This window comes from Leptopilina boulardi, unplaced genomic scaffold (genome assembly GCF_019393585.1).
Source record: "Leptopilina boulardi isolate dan_hultmark-lab unplaced genomic scaffold, ZJU_Lbou_2.1 LbouV2_342, whole genome shotgun sequence".
In the NCBI taxonomy this organism is placed as follows: domain Eukaryota; kingdom Metazoa; phylum Arthropoda; class Insecta; order Hymenoptera; family Figitidae; genus Leptopilina; species Leptopilina boulardi.
The window spans coordinates 575,389-598,997 of NW_026137910.1; the positions used below are offsets into that span (position 1 = coordinate 575,389).

Here is a 23,609-nt window from a genome sequence, read left to right on the forward strand (position 1 = left end):
GTTGATGTTAATTTTAAAAATTATGTTAATATTTCATTATGAGAAACAAGGTTGTATAATTTTCATATTCAAAAAGAAGTTTAATTTAATAAATTTATAAGTTAATATAGCTGTGTGATCAGAGTACACGGCTCGCGTCCCAAGGGCCCCGGCTTCGATTCCCCATGCGTGAGAGATTTTTTAAAATTATTCTTATGTATTTTATATACTGTATTATAAAATAAATAATTATATAAGGTTTATTATATAATCCTATTATAAAAAGTACATAGCGTTATGCGTTACATGTGTAACGCTTTTTAGTAAAACTAATAAAATTAATTAGTCGAATATAATATCAACATAAAATATCATATAAAACATCATTATACTACTGTTTTATTAATACAAAATAATTCAATGATTAAAAGAAAATAATCAGTGCGCGAAGGTCTCGTATCTTAAAAAAGAATATAAAGTTGGAGATAAAAAAATTTTTAAAACTCATTTATTTAAAAAAAAATTTCTTAGACTAATAATTTAATTTTTTGTAACAAAAATTGGATTTATAATAAAACTTTTTACAAAATTATTTTTTTTTACTTAAAATCGAAATGAGAATTTCAATTAACTCAAAATTAGTCCCTAATACTCTCTAAATCTGAATCAGTCATATTTTACTGATTAGCAGTAGAAATCTATTAATTGCCATAGCGAGAATTGAGCAACTGACAATTAGTAGAAATTTACTGATTCAATTAGTAAAATATAAATTACTGATTGAATCAGTAATATAAATATATGGCAGCGGCCACAAAATCTACTGATTTAATAGTTAATTTTAAAGGTTATGTTATATACAAATTACTGATTTACATAAGTTATTTTCTATTGCTTGCATATTCACTAATTATATTAGTAAATTTCAAAAAATAACTGAAACTTCAGTTAAAATGAAAAGTACTGATTGAATTAGTAAAATTTCTACTGATTCAGATTTAGAGAGTATGTAATTTTTTGAACTTAAAAAAAGATGTCAAGTCTTGAATTAAGTTAAATTAGGTTAAATGTTTTTTAAGTCACATTAACACATCTGTTTTTATTACGATTGTGAAAATTAACATTACACTATACATAACATTATTCAAACAGACACTAATTATACAATATTAAAGTAAAATAAGACAAATTTCAGTATAAATGTAAAATTTAAAAAAAAGAAAATATCCTTCCAAATGAACTCAAATCCTCTGTCCTCTGACTCGAGTCCACTTCCTTTGGATCATGAATTTGAATCGTCATCGTGCTTTATTTGTGGAATAAAAAAAAATGTAAGCTTGCCTTAGAGATGAGATCGTTATTCGCGATGAGAATTTCAAGGCCACTTGCTAGTTATTCCACACGTCGCCTCATCTTCCAAGGTCAGAGGACAAAATTCATCAGCAGTTACAATTTCCAAATCTCCAATATCAAATCGCGGTTTAAATGGTAATTCTGAAACTAAAATTCCCTCGCGATGTTCACTTTCAATTTTTGTAATCTCTTCATCGAGATCAAATTCTGAAAAATCATCATTCTCATCGTCATCAATTTTAACTGATTTTTTCGCAAATTTAAAATCATTTTCTGTGAATGTAATTGGAGTGTATTTTCGCTTTTTTGATTCTCTTTTATTGCTCTCTGACTCTTGAATTGATCTCTTCTCTCTATTCTCTTTATTTTCTCTCTTGTCTTTAGTTACTCTTTTGTTTTTCATTGTTCCTTTAATTCTCGTCTCTCTTTTATCTCTCTCATTTCTTAAATCATGCAATGAAGCATCTCTGCCATTCTTCTCTCTCTGTTTTTCCATTTTTTCTTTCCGCTGGACCAATGGAGAATAATCTTGAAATCCATGATTTCCGGTCGACTTGATGGGCATCGCATTTCGCATGGCTTGCATCTCGTGAGATTCTTGGAATGCATTATTATCGACTGATGCTGTGACCCTGTTTTCTCTCGGCTCATTGGTCTCGTGATCGACATTTTCTAAGAAGGATGCGGCGGCGGCAGTTGTTAAAACATCGACTGATCTTGGTCCGGTTAGATGAGTTTCGGCTGTTTGACGTTGCTCCTCATTTGGCGCTGTTAACAAATTCTTTGCGTTGATAAATTCATTTTCTCGCTTATCGGCCTTGAGTGCTGCGTATGCATTTAAATCGTCTCGCATTTTCGGATTTTTCTTAAATTCCTCGTGAAGATAATTCTGAAATCGATCCTTAAAAAAACCATCAATCATCTTCCAAACATTGGTGCTGTACAGTCCCAGAATACCAACGAGGAAAACTCCTCGGAAAATTATGGCAAACATCTTCTCATTCAGATGATAATAATAATAATAATAGTAATAATAATAATTTAACTCCTTCAGCAAAAGTAATATTAGTCTTCAAAAAAAATTTTTCATCGAACAGTTGAAAATTCTGTTCAAAAGAACATTTTTTTTTATAAATTTACTAATTGCTGTTTATTTATTTTTTTAGTAGTTGTTGTAATTATTGTTATTGTTGTTCTCTTGCTGTAGTAAACAAACGTTAACTAGTTGTTTAATTGTTCATCTGCTGTTTATTGTTAATATAGTATACAACAATTTACAGATTTTTCTTTGTTGTTGTAATAAACAAAAGTAAACTCGTGGTTTGTTTGTTTACTAGTTTTTGTTTCTTGTTGTAATAAACAAAATTTTATTGTTTATTTGTTTAATAGGTGTTGTTTATTGTTATTATAATAAACAACAGTCTACTGATAGTTGTTTATTGTTTTTGTAGTAAACAACATATTATCGATAATAGTGTATTTTTTTATTCACTTTTAGTTTTGTTTTTCTAGTAAACAACAGTTTAGTGATGGTTGTTTCTTTGTTTGTTTACTAGTTGTTGTTTGATTACTTTTAGTTTTGTTTTTGTAGTAAACAACAGTTTTGAATGTTTTTACTATTTTTTTTTATTTCTCTGGCAAAAAATAATATTTTTAAACGCTTTGTTGTTTTCTGTTTATTTTTAATTGTTGTTTATTTTTTATGTAATTGTTATCTTTGCTTGCTTTTCCTTAGGAATTGATCAACATTTATTAAAATTTAATATTTTTTGTTCTCTTTGTGGAGTAGAAAAAGAATTTTTTTTTTTTCAAAGAATTTAATCATCTCCCATAATTAATTCTCGAATAATACTATATGTTTCTTGTAAACTTGGCCAAGCCATTGTTATCACAGCTAGAATAGAATTGGCAATGACGAAAAGTTTCATCATTTCTACACCATTATCAGAACGTATCCACGTTCCGAATCCTTCATTAAGCTCTTCGTCATCATCTAAATTTCTTACTTCAATGTTATCTTCAACTGGTTTTGAAATATTAATTTTCGGTACTCGACGATTATTTTTTGAACGTTCGTCCCTTGATGTTTCAGTTTGTTTCTTCATCGCGAGACAATTTTCATCTGAAACTGACAATATTAGTAAATTATTAATTAATTATTTATTATTAATATTGTTAGTATTTTCTTTTTGATATAATGTTTAATAATCATTTTTCTTTATAATTAGTGTAATATTTTAAATTATTAATATTTAAATGCGAGTAAAATATACCTTTTTAATTAACATTTTCGAATTAACTTTTGGAAATAAAACTAAATATTTCATTGATGTGCGATAATAATAATAGAAATTAATTCATGAAACAAAAGCTCCGTAATAATTTAATCCGACAATTTTGGCTTTGATATTTAGATTTGTGTATTAATACGTAATAAAAATAATATAATTTATTTAATTTAGAAGAAAAATGAAATTTTTTAAATTTATATTAAAAAATTTAATTAAATAAAACGTTTGTTTTCGTGTACATATATGTATATAGGTATATAAATATTGAAAAATATTTGTAAGTTTATTTAGTAAATTTTTTTTCCCCCATTCTATAATGTAAATACAATTTTGAAAAAAAGTGTAAATTCATATTTAAAAAAAAGATTTCAACTCAAAATTAATATATTCACAACCATTTAATAAAAAAATTTCTTTTTTTTATTGAATTTAATCTGAATACATAATTAAATTCATAAACAATGACATATAATTTCAACGCGTTAAATTATTTATTTCTGCCAGTGGAGTATTGTAAACTCAGCACATTGAGAAAGTAAACCCCTCAGGTCAATAGCAGCTAAAAGCTCGCGAAAAGCACACGACCTAAGCTGTATATAAAAAGCTTCTAAAAAAAATCTTTGTCATGTACCATTTTCGATTCATTATTCTATATATATTTTTTTTCCTGAAAGAAAAATTAGAATTTAATTTTAAAATGTAAAAATGTAAAATTACATTGAAAAAAAAAAATTTATTTAATTCAAATAATATATTACTGGACTATTATCAAATAAATATTTACTTGAACCAAATAATTTTTATTTGAATAAAATTAATTGTATTTGAACCAATCATTTCTGTATTTAAAACAAATAACATTTTATTGACTCAAATAAAAATTATTTGGTTCAAGTAAATATTTATTTGATAATAATTAAGTAACCGATTGTTTGAATCAAAATAAATTATTTTTTTTCAGTGTAGTTTATCTTTATTTAAGGTAAATCTTATAATAAACTAAATTAACTGTTTTTCCATTCATTTGAAGTATTTTACTTGTTAATGTTGACCTGAATTTTATGCTTTCAAGATAAAATCGTTATTGTGAACCTAATGTTAACCTAGAAACAATAATCACTCATTCAACACGTTTCTTTTGGACTCTTCTTATAGACTCTGAACGAGAAATTGAAAGATCCCTTAATTGTTTCATTATACTTATCACGTACGAAATGAATGGAGATTTTAACTACTCCTCACAATACAATACAATTTCTATTACTGGCAGAATTTATTAGGTTTTTAAAAAAAAGATTTTAAAAGCGAATAATAAGCTTTCAAAAGTATCAAAGTTTTTTTAACACACTTAAACTGAAAGTAAAATCATTTAATGAAAAATCTTAAAAATATTTTTTTATAATTTGTTGATTAATGAAAACTACAAGAAATATCTTTGAGACGAAAAATTATAGAATTTTTCATTTTGAAAAATTATTTCTTTAAAAATCGTTTATCATAAACGTTGCGTACTTCAGCTTCGTTTTAATGTAGGTGTAAAAAAAATTTTTCTAACACACGCAACGAAAGTACATCATTTCTCACCTGTATAGCGGGTGGAAAGTAAGTCTTTCCCGGCGACCAGGAAAGGAATATTAATTTCCCTCCCTGTTATCGAAAAAAACATGAAATGTTTCTAATAACAATTGTATTTTTCACTATTATCAAATAATAAATTGTGATTATTAATAAATTAATAGTATTTTTTAGGCAATAAATTATAGAATTTTTTATTTTAAAAAATTATTTCTTTAATAATTGTTTATCATAAACGTTGCGTGCTTCAGCTTCGTTACATTAAAAGTGTTAAATAGACGAAAATTCTAATTTAAAACAATTTCATTTGATGCAAATTCGGAAAAAGGGGAAATTTATTAGATTGCATTCAATGTAATCTAATGGATGCGGAGCGAATCGAGAGAATATTTGCGGTAAACATTCATGTTTTGTATACCATAGTGTGAGAATGGAGTATCTACTCTATATATACATTATAAGGTATTCCACGCCAAATTTTGCATTTATACATCTCCAATTTTTTGAAATTTTTCGTAGCAAGCCGTTTACAAGATATGAATTTAATGATTTTAATCTCAGATTTTAGTTTTAATTAATTAATGTAATTTAATTCCTTTTTCAATCTCAGTACTAACAGAAAAAAAAGTTCAAAAAAAATCGTAGAATGTAATTATGTAAAATTGTGTCTATGACAATACTTTATGGATTTTAATTTGTATGATTTTTTGAAGAATTTTTCATGTAGTTTTCAATGCTTTTAACAAATCTAAATAGGTTTAATAACAATACCATTTTAACAATTTTTCTCTGTCTCAACAACAAATCGAATTGCTAGTTCTATATTGACAATCAGAAATTGTTTTGAGGACTTAATTTTTAGTAACCACAATATTTTTTTCTCCGTGTAGGTGTCCAATTTAAAAATTTCGAAATGATCTATAAATTTTTAAAAAATGAATACAACAATGAAAAATAAAAACGTATATAAAATATTTAATGAATTATTATTGTATTTTTGAATACAGAAAGCACTATTTGATAATAAAATTTGAAAGTAAAAAATTGGTAAATAAATTTTTCGTTCATTTGAACGTTCAGAACTTCAGGTATACAATTTCGAAATGAATATTTGACAAATTAAAAACCAGCTTGTACCATAATAGCCCCTTTTGACAGTTAGAGAAAACTGCAATTTTATTTATTTATTTTTTTGAAAAGCCTCGAATTTATATAGATGCATCAGTGAATGTTTGATGATTAGTGATTACGTTTCTGATGTATAAAGTGAGCAATGGATTTGCTGCAACTGCAGTGGGCCAGTGGCTACCTGGACACAATTGAATTGAAATTCTCTTGTGGTTGGCCTCGACCGCTATCTTTCAGAGTATAGGCACTTGTAACGATGTCAAATACCAGCGTGCCAAAAGCAGAGTAGTACGAAATCTGTGGGCAACCGCCGCTACTGCAGCCCGGTTAAAATCGCTGAGGGAAAAGCGAATACATGTTATCAGCGAAGGGCAGTCTTGACTCGTCTCGATCGTTTATTGCTTGCACAATGCAAGGTCCTTTCACTCTCTATATCGCAAACACATATATATGTATAAACTATAATGTGTATCATCTGTCTTCATACACTGAGAAAAATTATCTATTAAACTTCAAACTTCAATTGGTAGAATTATCTATTCGAAATTTTATTTGGTCGAAATTTTAAATTATCGAAATTTTAAATGGTCGAAATTTTAAATAATCGACATTTTAAATAATCGACATTCGATAAGGTAACTCCAAGTGATAAAAATTTAATTCCAAATTGTCGAAATTCTAAATGGTCGAACTTTTATTTCATTGAAACTTTAAATAGTCAACATTTTAAATAGTAGACACTTTTTTCGTGTAAGAGTCTCCTTTCTCTGTTGTTTATATAGAAAGGAAAAGGAAAAAAAACTCTTACACCAAAAAAGTGTCTAATACTATTTGAAGTTTCGATCAAATAAAAGTTCGACCATTTGGAATTTCTATCACTTGGAATTACCTTATCGAATGTCGATTATTTAAAATGTCGTTCATTAAAAATTTCGACTATTTGGAGTGCCGTTCAAATAAATAAAATGTCGAACATTTTGAGTTTCTAATGTTCAAAATTTCGAACATTTAGAGTATCGACCATCTGCAGGTTCGAGCATTTTAAATGTCGATCATTTAATATATCGACCACTTAGTATGTCAACTTAATAAATTTCGATCATTTGGAATGTCGAATTTTTGGGGAAAAATCATGCATCACTTTCACAGGACCAAAAATTTCAAATTACATATTTTATTTTAAGTTTTTCAATCCAAATGATGCCTTGAAAAATATTTCTCAAGGTATTATGTGGATCCAAAATCTTTTTAAGAAATAATTTAATATTTTTGGTCCCGTGAAAAATAATTTTCGACGCTGAGCGACAACATCAACTTCATGGAGGTGGTGATTTAAAAAAAAATCATGATTTTTATCCGCCCTCATTTATAAATTGTAATCCAAATCGCAAATTAAACCCAATAAACTTTTGTGTGTGAAGCATCAAAGTAAAGGGTAAAATTTTCCAACTCGAGCATAATGAACTATCCCTATATACTATCGAACTTTGTACCTCGTCAGTATATATATGTATATAAAAATGGTCTCCGGAGAACTTTCTCACTGTACTATTGGTTTGGAAATGGATCAGAATATCTACAATTTTCCCGAAACTCCTAAAACTCATGAGACAAAAGTTTGGAACGATCAAATGAACGAAAATTTTTTTTTTTCATTTACTAATAAAAACCCAATAACATCACTCAGAGTAGTTAATAATACAATAATTATCAATAAAAAACCAAAACTATTCACATTAAGGGTGAAAACAACCCTTAATCATATTATGTCTATTGTGAAAAAAAGAATGTCCAAATACAACAATTTGGTGTTCGGCTATTTTCTTAAAAATACCGCCAAAAATTCTCTAAAAATATACCCAACCAAAATCCATTATCCAATTGCGGCGCTCGCACCCCTAAAAGCCACCCCTATAGATGATTAAAATAAAAGTGTCATTTTTCACCCTTTGGTGTTCGGCTTTTTTCTTAAAAATACCGCCAAAAATTCTCTAAAAATATACCCAACCAAAATCCATTATCCAATTGCGGCGCTCGCACCCCTAAAAGCCACCCCTATAGATGATTAAAATAAAAGTGTCATTTTTCACCCTTTGGTGTTCGGCTTTTTTCTTAAAAATACCGCCAAAAATTCTCTAAAAATATACCCAACCAAAATCCATTATCCAATTGCGGCGCTCGCACCCCTAAAAGCCACCCCTATAGATGATTAAAATAAAAGTGTCATTTTTCACCCTTTGGTGTTCGGCTTTTTTCTTAAAAATACCGCCAAAAATTCTCTAAAAATATACCCAACCAAAATCCATTATCCAAATGCGGCGCTCGCACCCCTAAAAGCCACCCCTATAGATGATTAAAATAAAAGTGTCATTTTTCACCCTTTGGTGTTCGGCTTTTTTCTTAAAAATACCGCCAAAAATTCTCTAAAAATATACCCCACCAAAATCCATTATCCACATGCGGCGCTCGCACCCCTAAAAGCCACCCCTATAGATGGTGAAAAATAAAAGTGTCATTTTTCACCCTTTGGTGTTCGGCTTTTTTCTTAAAAATACCGCCAAAAATTCTCTAAAAATATACCCAACCAAAATCCAATATCCAAATGCGGCGCTCGCACCCCTAAAAGCCACCCCTAAAGATGGTGAAAATAAAAGTGTCATTTTTCACCCTTTGGTGTTCGGCTTTTTTCTTAAAAATACCGCCAAAAATTCTCTAAAAATATACCCAACCAAAATCCATTATCCAATTGCGGCGCTCGCACCCCTAAAAGCCACCCCTATAGATGTTGAAAATAAAAGTGTCATTTTTCCACGTTTGGTGTTCGGCTTTTTTCTTAAAAATACCGCCAAAAATTCTCTAAAAATATACCCCACCAAAATCCATTATCCACATGCGGCGCTCGCACCCCTAAAAGCCACCCCTATAGATGTTGAAAATAAAAGTGTCATTTTTCCACGTTTGGTGTTCGGCTTTTTTCTTAAAAATACCCCCAAAAATTCTCTAAAAATATACCCAACCAAAATCCAATATCCAAATGCGGCGCTCGCACCCCTAAAAGCCACCCCTATAGATGGTGAAAATAAAAGTGTCATTTTTCCACGTTTGGTGTTCGGCTTTTTTCTTAAAAATACCGCCAAAAATTCTCTAAAAATATACCCAACCAAAATCCATTATCCACATGCGGCGCTCGCACCCCTAAAAGCCACCCCTATAGATGGTGAAAATAAAAGTGTCATTTTTCCACGTTTGGTGTTCGGCTTTCTTCTTAAAAATACCGCCAAAAATTCTCTAAAAATATACCCAACCAAAATCCATTATCCAATTGCGGCGCTCGCACCCCTAAAAGCCACCCCTATAGATGATTAAAATAAAAGTGTCATTTTTTACCCTTTGGTGTTCGGCTTTTTTCTTAAAAATACCGCCAAAAATTCTCTAAAAATATACCCAACCAAAATCCAATATCCAAATGCGGCGCTCGCACCCCTAAAAGCCACCCCTATAGATGGTGAAAATAAAAGTGTCATTTTTCACCCTTTGGTGTTCGGCTTTTTTCTTAAAAATACCGCCAAAAATTCTCTAAAAATATACCCAACCAAAATCCATTATCCAATTGCGGCGCTCGCACCCCTAAAAGCCACCCCTATAGATGATTAAAATAAAAGTGTCATTTTTCACCCTTTGGTGTTCGGCTTTTTTCTTAAAAATACCGCCAAAAATTCTCTAAAAATATACCCAACCAAAATCCATTATCCAAATGCGGCGCTCGCACCCCTAAAAGCCACCCCTATAGATGGTGAAAATAAAAGTGTCATTTTTCACCCTTTGGTGTTCGGCTTTTTTCTTAAAAATACCGCCAAAAATTCTCTAAAAATATACCCAACCAAAATCCATTATCCAATTGCGGCGCTCGCACCCCTAAAAGCCACCCCTATAGATGATTAAAATAAAAGTGTCATTTTTCACCCTTTGGTGTTCGGCTTTTTTCTTAAAAATACCGCCAAAAATTCTCTAAAAATATACCCCACCAAAATCCATTATCCACATGCGGCGCTCGCACCCCTAAAAGCCACCCCTATAGATGGTGAAAAATAAAAGTGTCATTTTTCACCCTTTGGTGTTCGGCTTTTTTCTTAAAAATACCGCCAAAAATTCTCTAAAAATATACCCAACCAAAATCCAATATCCAAATGCGGCGCTCGCACCCCTAAAAGCCACCCCTAAAGATGGTGAAAATAAAAGTGTCATTTTTCACCCTTTGGTGTTCGGCTTTTTTCTTAAAAATACCGCCAAAAATTCTCTAAAAATATACCCAACCAAAATCCATTATCCAATTGCGGCGCTCGCACCCCTAAAAGCCACCCCTATAGATGTTGAAAATAAAAGTGTCATTTTTCCACGTTTGGTGTTCGGCTTTTTTCTTAAAAATACCGCCAAAAATTCTCTAAAAATATACCCCACCAAAATCCATTATCCACATGCGGCGCTCGCACCCCTAAAAGCCACCCCTATAGATGTTGAAAATAAAAGTGTCATTTTTCCACGTTTGGTGTTCGGCTTTTTTCTTAAAAATACCCCCAAAAATTCTCTAAAAATATACCCAACCAAAATCCATTATCCACATGCGGCGCTCGCACCCCTAAAAGCCACCCCTATAGATAGTGAAAAATAAAAGTCTCAATTTTCACACTTTGGTGTTCGGCTTTTTTCTTAAAAATACCGCCAAAAATTCTCTAAAAATATACCCAACCAAAATCCAATATCCAAATGCGGCGCTCGCACCCCTAAAAGCCACCCCTATAGATGGTGAAAATAAAAGTGTCATTTTTCCACGTTTGGTGTTCGGCTTTTTTCTTAAAAATACCGCCAAAAATTCTCTAAAAATATACCCAACCAAAATCCATTATCCACATGCGGCGCTCGCACCCCTAAAAGCCACCCCTATAGATGGTGAAAATAAAAGTGTCATTTTTCCACGTTTGGTGTTCGGCTTTTTTCTTAAAAATACCGCCAAAAATTCTCTAAAAATATACCCAACCAAAATCCATTATCCAATTGCGGCGCTCGCACCCCTAAAAGCCACCCCTATAGATGATTAAAATAAAAGTGTCATTTTTCACCCTTTGGTGTTCGGCTTTTTTCTTAAAAATACCGCCAAAAATTCTCTAAAAATATACCCAACCAAAATCCATTATCCAATTGCGGCGCTCGCACCCCTAAAAGCCACCCCTATAGATGATTAAAATAAAAGTGTCATTTTTCACCCTTTGGTGTTCGGCTTTTTTCTTAAAAATACCGCCAAAAATTCTCTAAAAATATACCCAACCAAAATCCATTATCCAAATGCGGCGCTCGCACCCCTAAAAGCCACCCCTATAGATGATTAAAATAAAAGTGTCATTTTTCACCCTTTGGTGTTCGGCTTTTTTCTTAAAAATACCGCCAAAAATTCTCTAAAAATATACCCCACCAAAATCCATTATCCACATGCGGCGCTCGCACCCCTAAAAGCCACCCCTATAGATGGTGAAAAATAAAAGTGTCATTTTTCACCCTTTGGTGTTCGGCTTTTTTCTTAAAAATACCGCCAAAAATTCTCTAAAAATATACCCAACCAAAATCCAATATCCAAATGCGGCGCTCGCACCCCTAAAAGCCACCCCTAAAGATGGTGAAAATAAAAGTGTCATTTTTCACCCTTTGGTGTTCGGCTTTTTTCTTAAAAATACCGCCAAAAATTCTCTAAAAATATACCCCACCAAAATCCATTATCCACATGCGGCGCTCGCACCCCTAAAAGCCACCCCTATAGATGGTGAAAAATAAAAGTGTCATTTTTCACCCTTTGGTGTTCGGCTTTTTTCTTAAAAATACCGCCAAAAATTCTCTAAAAATATACCCAACCAAAATCCATTATCCAATTGCGGCGCTCGCACCCCTAAAAGCCACCCCTATAGATGATTAAAATAAAAGTGTCATTTTTCACCCTTTGGTGTTCGGCTTTTTTCTTAAAAATACCGCCAAAAATTCTCTAAAAATATACCCAACCAAAATCCATTATCCAAATGCGGCGCTCGCACCCCTAAAAGCCACCCCTATAGATGATTAAAATAAAAGTGTCATTTTTCACCCTTTGGTGTTCGGCTTTTTTCTTAAAAATACCGCCAAAAATTCTCTAAAAATATACCCCACCAAAATCCATTATCCACATGCGGCGCTCGCACCCCTAAAAGCCACCCCTATAGATGATTAAAATAAAAGTGTCATTTTTCACCCTTTGGTGTTCGGCTTTTTTCTTAAAAATACCGCCAAAAATTCTCTAAAAATATACCCAACCAAAATCCATTATCCAAATGCGGCGCTCGCACCCCTAAAAGCCACCCCTATAGATGATTAAAATAAAAGTGTCATTTTTCACCCTTTGGTGTTCGGCTTTTTTCTTAAAAATACCGCCAAAAATTCTCTAAAAATATACCCCACCAAAATCCATTATCCACATGCGGCGCTCGCACCCCTAAAAGCCACCCCTATAGATGGTGAAAAATAAAAGTGTCATTTTTCACCCTTTGGTGTTCGGCTTTTTTCTTAAAAATACCGCCAAAAATTCTCTAAAAATATACCCAACCAAAATCCAATATCCAAATGCGGCGCTCGCACCCCTAAAAGCCACCCCTAAAGATGGTGAAAATAAAAGTGTCATTTTTCACCCTTTGGTGTTCGGCTTTTTTCTTAAAAATACCGCCAAAAATTCTCTAAAAATATACCCAACCAAAATCCATTATCCAATTGCGGCGCTCGCACCCCTAAAAGCCACCCCTATAGATAGTGAAAAATAAAAGTCTCAATTTTCACACTTTGGTGTTCGGCTTTTTTCTTAAAAATACCGCCAAAAATTCTCTAAAAATATACCCAACCAAAATCCAATATCCAAATGCGGCGCTCGCACCCTTAAAAGCCACCCCTATAGATGGTGAAAATAAAAGTGTCATTTTTCCACGTTTGGTGTTCGGCTTTTTTCTTAAAAATACCGCCAAAAATTCTCTAAAAATATACCCAACCAAAATCCAATATCCAAATGCGGCGCTCGCACCCCTAAAAGCCACCCCTAAAGATGGTGAAAATAAAAGTGTCATTTTTCACCCTTTGGTGTTCGGCTTTTTTCTTAAAAATACCGCCAAAAATTCTCTAAAAATATACCCAACCAAAATCCATTATCCAATTGCGGCGCTCGCACCCCTAAAAGCCACCCCTATAGATGGTGAAAATAAAAGTGTCATTTTTCCACGTTTGGTGTTCGGCTTTTTCTTAAAAATACCGCCAAAAAAAAATTCCTCACTATTAAAAACTTTTCTTACTTTATCACTTTATTAAACTTGTAAATAAATTAAAAAATTAACATTATTGAAAATTAATGCAATATGTAACATGTAGATAAAAGAACACCAAACATGAAGCTGAAGTCCGCAACGTTTAAAAAAACTAAAAATTAAAAATGTAAAAAATTAACTTTTCGCAATGACAACCGCTTAAAATACACTTTACTATAACAAAAACAAAATGTTAAATCATGAACCCCCAAATAAACCTGAAATTGGGGGTAACTTGACCCACGTCATCAGTAAAGTACCCTTAAATGGCCCAACATTTCAAATTTTTTGGTTAAAATGGCTTCTCCTAACCATAAGACTAAAAGATATGTACATTAGAACCCCCCAGAGGGGGCGGAAAGCGTTGGTGTTGGGGTTAACTTGCCCGACGTCATCAGGAAAGTACCCTTAAATGTCGACTTATACCGCGCCGTGGTTGCTGTTTACACTGGCGCGCGCCGACATAAAATGTTTGATATTTAATATCTCGAAAACAAAAAAACTCGGCATTCTGAAAATTTATATACAGATCGGAAAAAACCTTAACTTTTCTTTGTAATTATTTATTTCAAAAAAACGAAATTCACCATCGGAAAGAGCATGAAAAAAACTTCAAAAAACATACCTGCCTAAATTTTATTTATTGTATTTATAGACAGAAAAAATTCAGATAGTAGGCGGTGTCAGGAAAAACTGATAAAATTGACCCCCTCTATCTCCCCCAAAATTCGAAAAAAGTCAAAACTTTTTTTGGGGATATTTTTCTATCAGGTAGGACAACAATTTCCCTAAGTTTTACTTTTTTGAGAAATCAATTTTTTAACTCAGGACATTACACGTAAAATGCCTCACATTTGAGCCTGTAAATATTTGCGGAATGCAATTTGATGTTAACCTCCCCCCAAAAAATTTACGTCTATAATATCTTTGTTATTATGCATAGTTAATAATCGATTAAGCTAGAAAAATACCTTCATGTTTAAGTTGTTTGATCTTCGATGCTTGCAAAAATTTTAATTCTGAGATTTAAGTATTATATGTATAGTAACCCGAGGCGAAATTTAAGGCATACTTTACAAGGAGTAAAAAGAATAGCCGGGACCAAAAATTTTATTGTTTAGATACCTTCTGTAATATACGAAAAAAAAATTCTAAACAATGGACGGAACGAACACTTTAAAATAATAAGAAAAATTTATTGACCTAATGAAAATTAAAAAATAAGAGTTTTTAATAACAAAATTTTTCTTCATTTAATAAAATTAAAAAATTTTTCAACAAAAAATTTTAAAAAATTTTATGCACAAAATTTTTTATTGTTTTGGGAATTAAAAAAATGTTTTTTGAAAAAAATATTTTTTAAATCTTTTTAACAAAAATTTGTTAATTCAGAAAATATTTTATCATTTTAATTTGTAATAATGGTTCCTGGAATTAAATGTGCACGCACACATATGTCAGAGACAGTGTAAGTTTGAACCGAGTGGATAGAAGCAGAGATATTTACTTGAAGGCGACATTGACTCTGGCTGGGACTGGTGTAGTGCAGGCGGGGATATTCGGTCGCGTCCGGTGTACTTCGTTTACGCTCGGCGCTACCCCCGCCGGCCGCCACATTCACCTTCAAGGCTCTGGCGAAAGTCGACTGTAAAACGTTTCTTGCATTTCTCGACTAATTTCGTTCTCTCTCCACTCGGAAACAATTTTTTTTTGTTCTAGCACGGCGGTTTAAATGTAACACAATTTTTTTGTTAAATATTTAGCTAATAACATAAATTTTTTTGTTAAAAAAATTGATTTTTTTATTACGAAAAAAAATTTTTTTCCAAAAATTGTTATTTTTTATTACAAAAAAAATTTGTTTTCTAAAAATTGTTATTTTTTTTAAGAGAAAAAAGTTTATTTAAAAGAGAATTTTTTTTTAAATGTTATCAAAATATGAGTCATATTTTTTTCGAAAGAAATTCGAAAAAACGGCTTTTTTCCCTTGTCACAGTAGACTTCCCCCTTAAATATTTTGCTAAAATTAAAAAAAAATTTTTGGTAAAATAAATCATTTTTTTAAGTAACAAAAATTTTTTTTATTAAGAGATAGAGAGATAAGGGTCTTTGTTGTCAAAGTTGTACTTTAGAAAGTGTAACTTTGATAACATTTTTTTTCTTTTAATAAAAAAATAAAATTTTCTTTTAAATAAATTTTTTTTTCTCTTAAAAAAAAATTTTTTTCGATAAAAAAAATCAATTTTTTTAACAAAAAAAATTTATGTTATTAGCTAAATATTTAACAAAAAAATTGTGTTACATTTAAACCGCCGTGCTAGCACAAAAAAAATTTGTTTCCGAGTGGAGAGAGAACGAAATTAGTCGAGAAATGCAAGAAACGTTTTACAGTCGACTTTCGCCAGAGCCTTGAAGGTGAATGTGGCGGCCGGCGGGGGTAGCGCCGAGCGTAAACGAAGTACACCGGACGCGACCGAATATCCCCGCCTGCACTACACCAGTCCCAGCCAGAGTCAATGTCGCCTGCAAGTAAATATATCTGCTTTTATCCACTCTGTTCAAACTTACACACGGAAGAAATTTAGTACACTGAAAAAAAATTTATTTGATTCAAATACTTTAAATTATTTGAAAAATATTTAATTGGTTCAAATACTTTTTATTTGGATAAAAAAAATATGTATTTGATTCAAATAACTTGAATTATTTGAATCGCATTTATTTGAACCAAATAAATCGTATTTGGTTCAATTAAATAATTAATTGAATTGAATAAATGGATTTATTTAATAAAAATAATGAGTTACTTGAAACTATTCATTAATTTATTTCACTCAAATATTTCGTTTATTTGGTACAAATAAAAAGTATTTGACACAATAAATTTATGTAATTGATTCAAATAAACTGAATTATTTAATACAAATAATTCGTTATTTAATCCTAATACACTATTTTATTAAGACAAATAAAAAAATATTTCAATCAATTAAATATTTATTTGAAACGATGATAATGATTTACTTGAAACAATTAATTTATTTATTTCACTCAAATATTTCATTTTTTTGATACAAATAAAAAGTATTTGATACAATAAATTTATTAATTCTAATTAATTAAATTATTTAATATAAATAATGCGTTATTTAAATAATACACTATTTTATTGAAGGAAAATAAAATATTTTGATAAATTAAATATTTAAGTGTAATGAGAGTAATCAGTTATTTGATACCTACTATTCATTTATTTATATATATTATTTAATAATATTCGAAGTCCAAAAGTCAAATATTTTTTCATCTACAAAAAATTAATATTTACAATGATTCAGAACAACGAAAAACGCATTTTTAATAAAAATATATTTACACTTTTTTTTGAAAATTCACCTGGGATGATTCATGATAATAATCATGAAACATATAATTAATTATATTTTATAAATTGCATTTAATTGGAAAATATAATTTAATATCTTAACTTTAACTTAATGATGCCAAGCACTTTTCTGAGTTAGGTATTTTGCAAGTTCAAATGACATCAAGAAGTTAACATTCGTTTTCACGTACCGTAGTTGGTAAAGCGTTAGACTCATAATCCGTAGTATGGTCGTAGGTTCGATTCCCACCATGCGTTAGATTTATTTATTTCTCAGGTTTGCGTTTAATCATTAATTCTATGTATGAATTAGTTGAAAATGAAAATATACGATCATAGTATGCAGAAATTACATATTTTTTAATTTATTTATTTATTATTTGAGTTAGAATTTAATTTAGAAATTGAAGAATTAGTAAATAAATATGTTATTTATTCAATTCAAATTTTGACTTATTTGAATCAAAAAATTCTTACATTTTATGCAAATAAATTATGTATTTGGATCAAATAAAATAATAATTGCCGCAATTAAAGAGGTTTTAGTTTCAATTAAAACAATTACTTATGACAAATAATCGAATATTTGATTCAAGAAAATTTTTAGTTGTTTCAAGAAAAATATTTTATTAATGCAAATAAATATTTATTTGAGTCAAAAAACATGCAGTATTGAATGAAATAATTTTCCTAATTTATTCAAATAATTATTTATTCGCTTTGAATATTCCATTTATTTGATTTGAATACTTTGTATTTGATTCAAATAACTATTTATTTGATACGATAAAATAAAATACTTAGGTTGAGTAAATGTGTATTTGGTTCAAATACATATTTATTGGATAATAGACAAGTAAATGATGTATTTGGATCAAATACTTTTTATTTGATCTAAATAAATTTTTTTTTCAGTGTAGCAATATTTGATAAATCTGATAGGAAATTTTAGTATTCTCTTTTTCAAACGCGGAACATTTAAGTTTGATAACGAAAATCGGTATATTTTTACGAATAGTCTTTTTAGTAAATATATTCCAGAAATTGAAATTATTATTTCGTAAATTGATAAATTTATACGAAAAACCAGAAGTAAGTTAAACCGACGCGCACTTCGTTATTTACTAAATTTATATGAAAATTTGGAAAGATTATTTCGAAATTTGTTAAAACTATACTAAAAATTCGAAGTGGTTCAGTCGTGACAGAAGACGACAGACACACCAATAGATTCTACGCCAAAGTTTTATCTCTTTCTCATCTCGATAATGGATTTTGGTTGGGTATATTTTTGGAGAATTTTTGGCGGTATTTTTAAGAAAAAAGCCGAACACCAAAGGGTGAAAAATGACACTTTTATTTTTCACCATCTATAGGGGTGGCTTTTAGGGGTGCGAGCGCCGCATGTGGATAATGGATTTTGGTTGGGTATATTTTTAGAGAATTTTTGGCGGTATTTTTAAGAAAAAAGCCGAACACCAAACGTGGAAAAATGACACTTTTATTTTTCACCATCTATAGGGGTGGCTTTTAGGGGTGCGAGCGCCGCATGTGGATAATGGATTTTGGTTGGGTATATTTTTAGAGAATTTTTGGCGGTATTTTTAAGAAAAAAGCCGAACACCAAAGGGTGAAAAATGACACTTTTATTTTCACCATCTATAGGGGTGGCTTTTAGGGGTGCGAGCGCCGCATGTGGATAATGGATTTTGGTTGGGTATATTTTTAGAGAATTTTTGGCGGTATTTTTAAGAAAAAAGCCGAACACCAAACGTGGAAAAATGACACTTTTATTTTCACCATCTATAGGGGTGGCTTTTAGGGGTGCGAGCGCCGCATGTGGATAATGGATTTTGGTTGGGTATATTTTTAGAGAATTTTTGGCAGTATTTTTAAGAAAAAAGCCGAACACCAAACGTGGAAAAATGACACTTTTATTTTCACCATCTATAGGGGTGGCTTTTAGGGGTGCGAGCGCCGCATGTGGATAATGGATTTTGGTTGGGTATATTTTTAGAGAATTTTTGGCGGTATTTTTAAGAAAAAAGCCGAACACCAAAGGTGGAAAAATGACACTTTTATTTTCATCATCTATAGGGGTGGCTTTTAGGGGTGCGAGCGCCGCATGTGGATAATGGATTTTGGTTGGGTATATTTTTAGAGAATTTTTGGCGGTATTTTTAAGAAAAAAGCCGAACACCAAACGTGGAAAAATGACACTTTTATTTTCACCATCTATAGGGGTGGCTTTTAGGGGTGCGAGCGCCGCATGTGGATAATGGATTTTGGTTGGGTATATTTTTAGAGAATTTTTGGCGGTATTTTTAAGAAAAAAGCCGAACACCAAAGGGTGAAAAATGACACTTTTATTTTCACCATCTATAGGGGTGGCTTTTAGGGGTGCGAGCGCCGCATGTGGATAATGGATTTTGGTTGGGTATATTTTTAGAGAATTTTTGGCGGTATTTTTAAGAAAAAAGCCGAACACCAAAGCGTGGAAAAATGACACTTTTATTTTCACCATCTATAGGGGTGGCTTTTAGGGGTGCGAGCGCCGCATGTGGATAATGGATTTTGGTTGGGTATATTTTTAGAGAATTTTTGGCGGTATTTTTAAGAAAAAAGCCGAACACCAAACGTGGAAAAATGACACTTTTATTTTCACCATCTATAGGGGTGGCTTTTAGGGGTGCGAGCGCCGCATGTGGATAATGGATTTTGGTTGGGTATATTTTTAGAGAATTTTTGGCGGTATTTTTAAGAAAAAAGCCGAACACCAAAGGGTGAAAAATGACACTTTTATTTTTGACCATCTATAGGGGTGGCTTTTAGGGGTGCGAGCGCCGCATGTGGATAATGGATTTTGGTTGGGTATATTTTTAGAGAATTTTTGGCGGTATTTTTAAGAAAAAAGCCGAACACCAAAGGGTGAAAAATGACACTTTTATTTTCACCATCTATAGGGGTGGCTTTTAGGGGTGCGAGCGCCGCATGTGGATAATGGATTTTGGTTGGGTATATTTTTAGAGAATTTTTGGCGGTATTTTTAAGAAAAAAGCCGAACACCAAAGGGTGAAAAATGACACTTTTATTTTAATCATCTATAGGGGTGGCTTTTAGGGGTGCGAGCGCCGCATGTGGATAATGGATTTTGGTTGGGTATATTTTTAGAGAATTTTTGGCGGTATTTTTAAGAAAAAAGCCGAACACCAAACGTGGAAAAATGACACTTTTATTTTCACCATCTATAGGGGTGGCTTTTAGGGGTGCGAGCGCCGCATGTGGATAATGGATTTTGGTTGGGTATATTTTTAGAGAATTTTTGGCGGTATTTTTAAGAAAAAAGCCGAACACCAAACGTGGAAAAATGACACTTTTATTTTCACCATCTATAGGGGTGGCTTTTAGGGGTGCGAGCGCCGCATGTGGATAATGGATTTTGGTTGGGTATATTTTTAGAGAATTTTTGGCGGTATTTTTAAGAAAAAAGCCGAACACCAAAGGGTGAAAAATGACACTTTTATTTTCACCACCTATAGGGGTGGCTTTTAGGGGTGCGAGCGCCGCATGTGGATAATGGATTTTGGTTGGGTATATTTTTAGAGAATTTTTGGCGGTATTTTTAAGAAAAAAGCCGAACACCAAACGTGGAAAAATGACACTTTTATTTTCACCATCTATAGGGGTGGCTTTTAGGGGTGCGAGCGCCGCATGTGGATAATGGATTTTGGTTGGGTATATTTTTAGAGAATTTTTGGCGGTATTTTTAAGAAAAAAGCCGAACACCAAAGGGTGAAAAATGACACTTTTATTTTTGACCATCTATAGGGGTGGCTTTTAGGGGTGCGAGCGCCGCATGTGGATAATGGATTTTGGTTGGGTATATTTTTAGAGAATTTTTGGCGGTATTTTTAAGAAAAAAGCCGAACACCAAACGTGGAAAAATGACACTTTTATTTTCACCATCTATAGGGGTGGCTTTTAGGGGTGCGAGCGCCGCATGTGGATAATGGATTTTGGTTGGGTATATTTTTAGAGAATTTTTGGCGGTATTTTTAAGAAAAAAGCCGAACACCAAACGTGGAAAAATGACACTTTTATTTTCACCATCTATAGGGGTGGCTTTTAGGGGTGCGAGCGCCGCATGTGGATAATGGATTTTGGTTGGGTATATTTTTAGAGAATTTTTGGCGGTATTTTTAAGAAAAAAGCCGAACACCAAAGGGTGAAAAATGACACTTTTATTTTTGACCATCTATAGGGGTGGCTTTTAGGGGTGCGAGCGCCGCATGTGGATAATGGATTTTGGTTGGGTATATTTTTAGAGAATTTTTGGCGGTATTTTTAAGAAAAAAGCCGAACACCAAATGGTGAAAAATGACACTTTTATTTTTCACCATCTATAGGGGTGGCTTTTAGGGGTGCGAGCGCCGCATGTGGATAATGGATTTTGGTTGGGTATATTTTTAGAGAATTTTTGGCGGTATTTTTAAGAAAAAAGCCGAACACCAAAGGGTGAAAAATGACACTTTTATTTTCACCATCTATAGGGGTGGCTTTTAGGGGTGCGAGCGCCGCATGTGGATAATGGATTTTGGTTGGGTATATTTTTAGAGAATTTTTGGCGGTATTTTTAAGAAAAAAGCCGAACACCAAAGCGTGGAAAAATGACACTTTTATTTTCACCATCTATAGGGGTGGCTTTTAGGGGTGCGAGCGCCGCATGTGGATAATGGATTTTGGTTGGGTATATTTTTAGAGAATTTTTGGCGGTATTTTTAAGAAAAAAGCCGAACACCAAAGGGTGAAAAATGACACTTTTATTTTTCACCATCTATAGGGGTGGCTTTTAGGGGTGCGAGCGCCGCATGTGGATAATGGATTTTGGTTGGGTATATTTTTAGAGAATTTTTGGCGGTATTTTTAAGAAAAAAGCCGAACACCAAAGGGTGAAAAATGACACTTTTATTTTCACCATCTATAGGGGTGGCTTTTAGGGGTGCGAGCGCCGCATGTGGATAATGGATTTTGGTTGGGTATATTTTTAGAGAATTTTTGGCGGTATTTTTAAGAAAAAAGCCGAACACCAAAGGGTGAAAAATGACACTTTTATTTTCACCATCTATAGGGGTGGCTTTTAGGGGTGCGAGCGCCGCATGTGGATAATGGATTTTGGTTGGGTATATTTTTAGAGAATTTTTGGCGGTATTTTTAAGAAAAAAGCCGAACACCAAACGTGGAAAAATGACACTTTTATTTTCACCATCTATAGGGGTGGCTTTTAGGGGTGCGAGCGCCGCATGTGGATAATGGATTTTGGTTGGGTATATTTTTAGAGAATTTTTGGCGGTATTTTTAAGAAAAAAGCCGAACACCAAAGGGTGAAAAATGACACTTTTATTTTTGACCATCTATAGGGGTGGCTTTTAGGGGTGCGAGCGCCGCATGTGGATAATGGATTTTGGTTGGGTATATTTTTAGAGAATTTTTGGCGGTATTTTTAAGAAAAAAGCCGAACACCAAACGTGTGAAAAATGACACTTTTATTTTCACCATCTATAGGGGTGGCTTTTAGGGGTGCGAGCGCCGCATGTGGATAATGGATTTTGGTTGGGTATATTTTTAGAGAATTTTTGGCGGTATTTTTAAGAAAAAAGCCGAACACCAAAGGGTGAAAAATGACACTTTTATTTTTCACCATCTATAGGGGTGGCTTTTAGGGGTGCGAGCGCCGCATGTGGATAATGGATTTTGGTTGGGTATATTTTTAGAGAATTTTTGGCGGTATTTTTAAGAAAAAAGCCGAACACCAAAGGGTGAAAAATGACACTTTTATTTTTGACCATCTATAGGGGTGGCTTTTAGGGGTGCGAGCGCCGCATGTGGATAATGGATTTTGGTTGGGTATATTTTTAGAGAATTTTTGGCGGTATTTTTAAGAAAAAAGCCGAACACCAAAGGGTGAAAAATGACACTTTTATTTTCACCATCTATAGGGGTGGCTTTTAGGGGTGCGAGCGCCGCATGTGGATAATGGATTTTGGTTGGGTATATTTTTAGAGAATTTTTGGCGGTATTTTTAAGAAAAAAGCCGAACACCAAAGGGTGAAAAATGACACTTTTATTTTTCACCATCTATAGGGGTGGCTTTTAGGGGTGCGAGCGCCGCATGTGGATAATGGATTTTGGTTGGGTATATTTTTAGAGAATTTTTGGCGGTATTTTTAAGAAAAAAGCCGAACACCAAAGGGTGAAAAATGACACTTTTATTTTTGACCATCTATAGGGGTGGCTTTTAGGGGTGCGAGCGCCGCATGTGGATAATGGATTTTGGTTGGGTATATTTTTAGAGAATTTTTGGCGGTATTTTTAAGAAAAAAGCCGAACACCAAAGGGTGAAAAATGACACTTTTATTTTTCACCATCTATAGGGGTGGCTTTTAGGGGTGCGAGCGCCGCATGTGGATAATGGATTTTGGTTGGGTATATTTTTAGAGAATTTTTGGCGGTATTTTTAAGAAAAAAGCCGAACAC

General features: G+C 32.3%; 3 protein-coding genes across 4 annotated transcripts in view; 1 reads left to right on the forward strand and 2 right to left on the reverse strand.

Moving 5' to 3' along the window:
* LOC127285907 (uncharacterized) overlaps window positions 1–23,609 on the forward strand; it is a 192,068-nt gene that overhangs the window by 13,558 nt on the left and 154,901 nt on the right. The gene's annotated exons all lie outside the window — the stretch shown is intronic.
* Window positions 1,028–2,333, reverse strand: LOC127285928 (uncharacterized). The gene has a single exon (XM_051312154.1). It carries the CDS (start codon window positions 2,324–2,326, stop codon window positions 1,355–1,357), a length of 972 nt encoding a protein of 323 aa, XP_051168111.1. The 5' UTR covers window positions 2,327–2,333; the 3' UTR covers window positions 1,028–1,354.
* Window positions 3,150–23,609, reverse strand: part of LOC127285936 (uncharacterized) — a 29,214-nt gene continuing 8,754 nt past the window's right edge. The window contains exon 2 of one of the 2 annotated variants that reach the window (XM_051312165.1): window positions 3,150–3,460. In XM_051312165.1, the coding sequence (XP_051168122.1) occupies window positions 3,150–3,437 (288 nt within the window). In that variant the 5' untranslated portion in view covers window positions 3,438–3,460. The remainder of the gene's footprint in view (window positions 3,461–23,609) is intronic. The other variant, XM_051312166.1, reaches the window with a different exon arrangement.

Excerpts from the sequence above, each read along its gene's own strand:
- LOC127285928 (XM_051312154.1), bottom strand. The coding sequence starts at position 2,326 with ATGTTTGCCATAATTTTCCGAGGAGTTTTCCTCGTTGGTATTCTGGGA.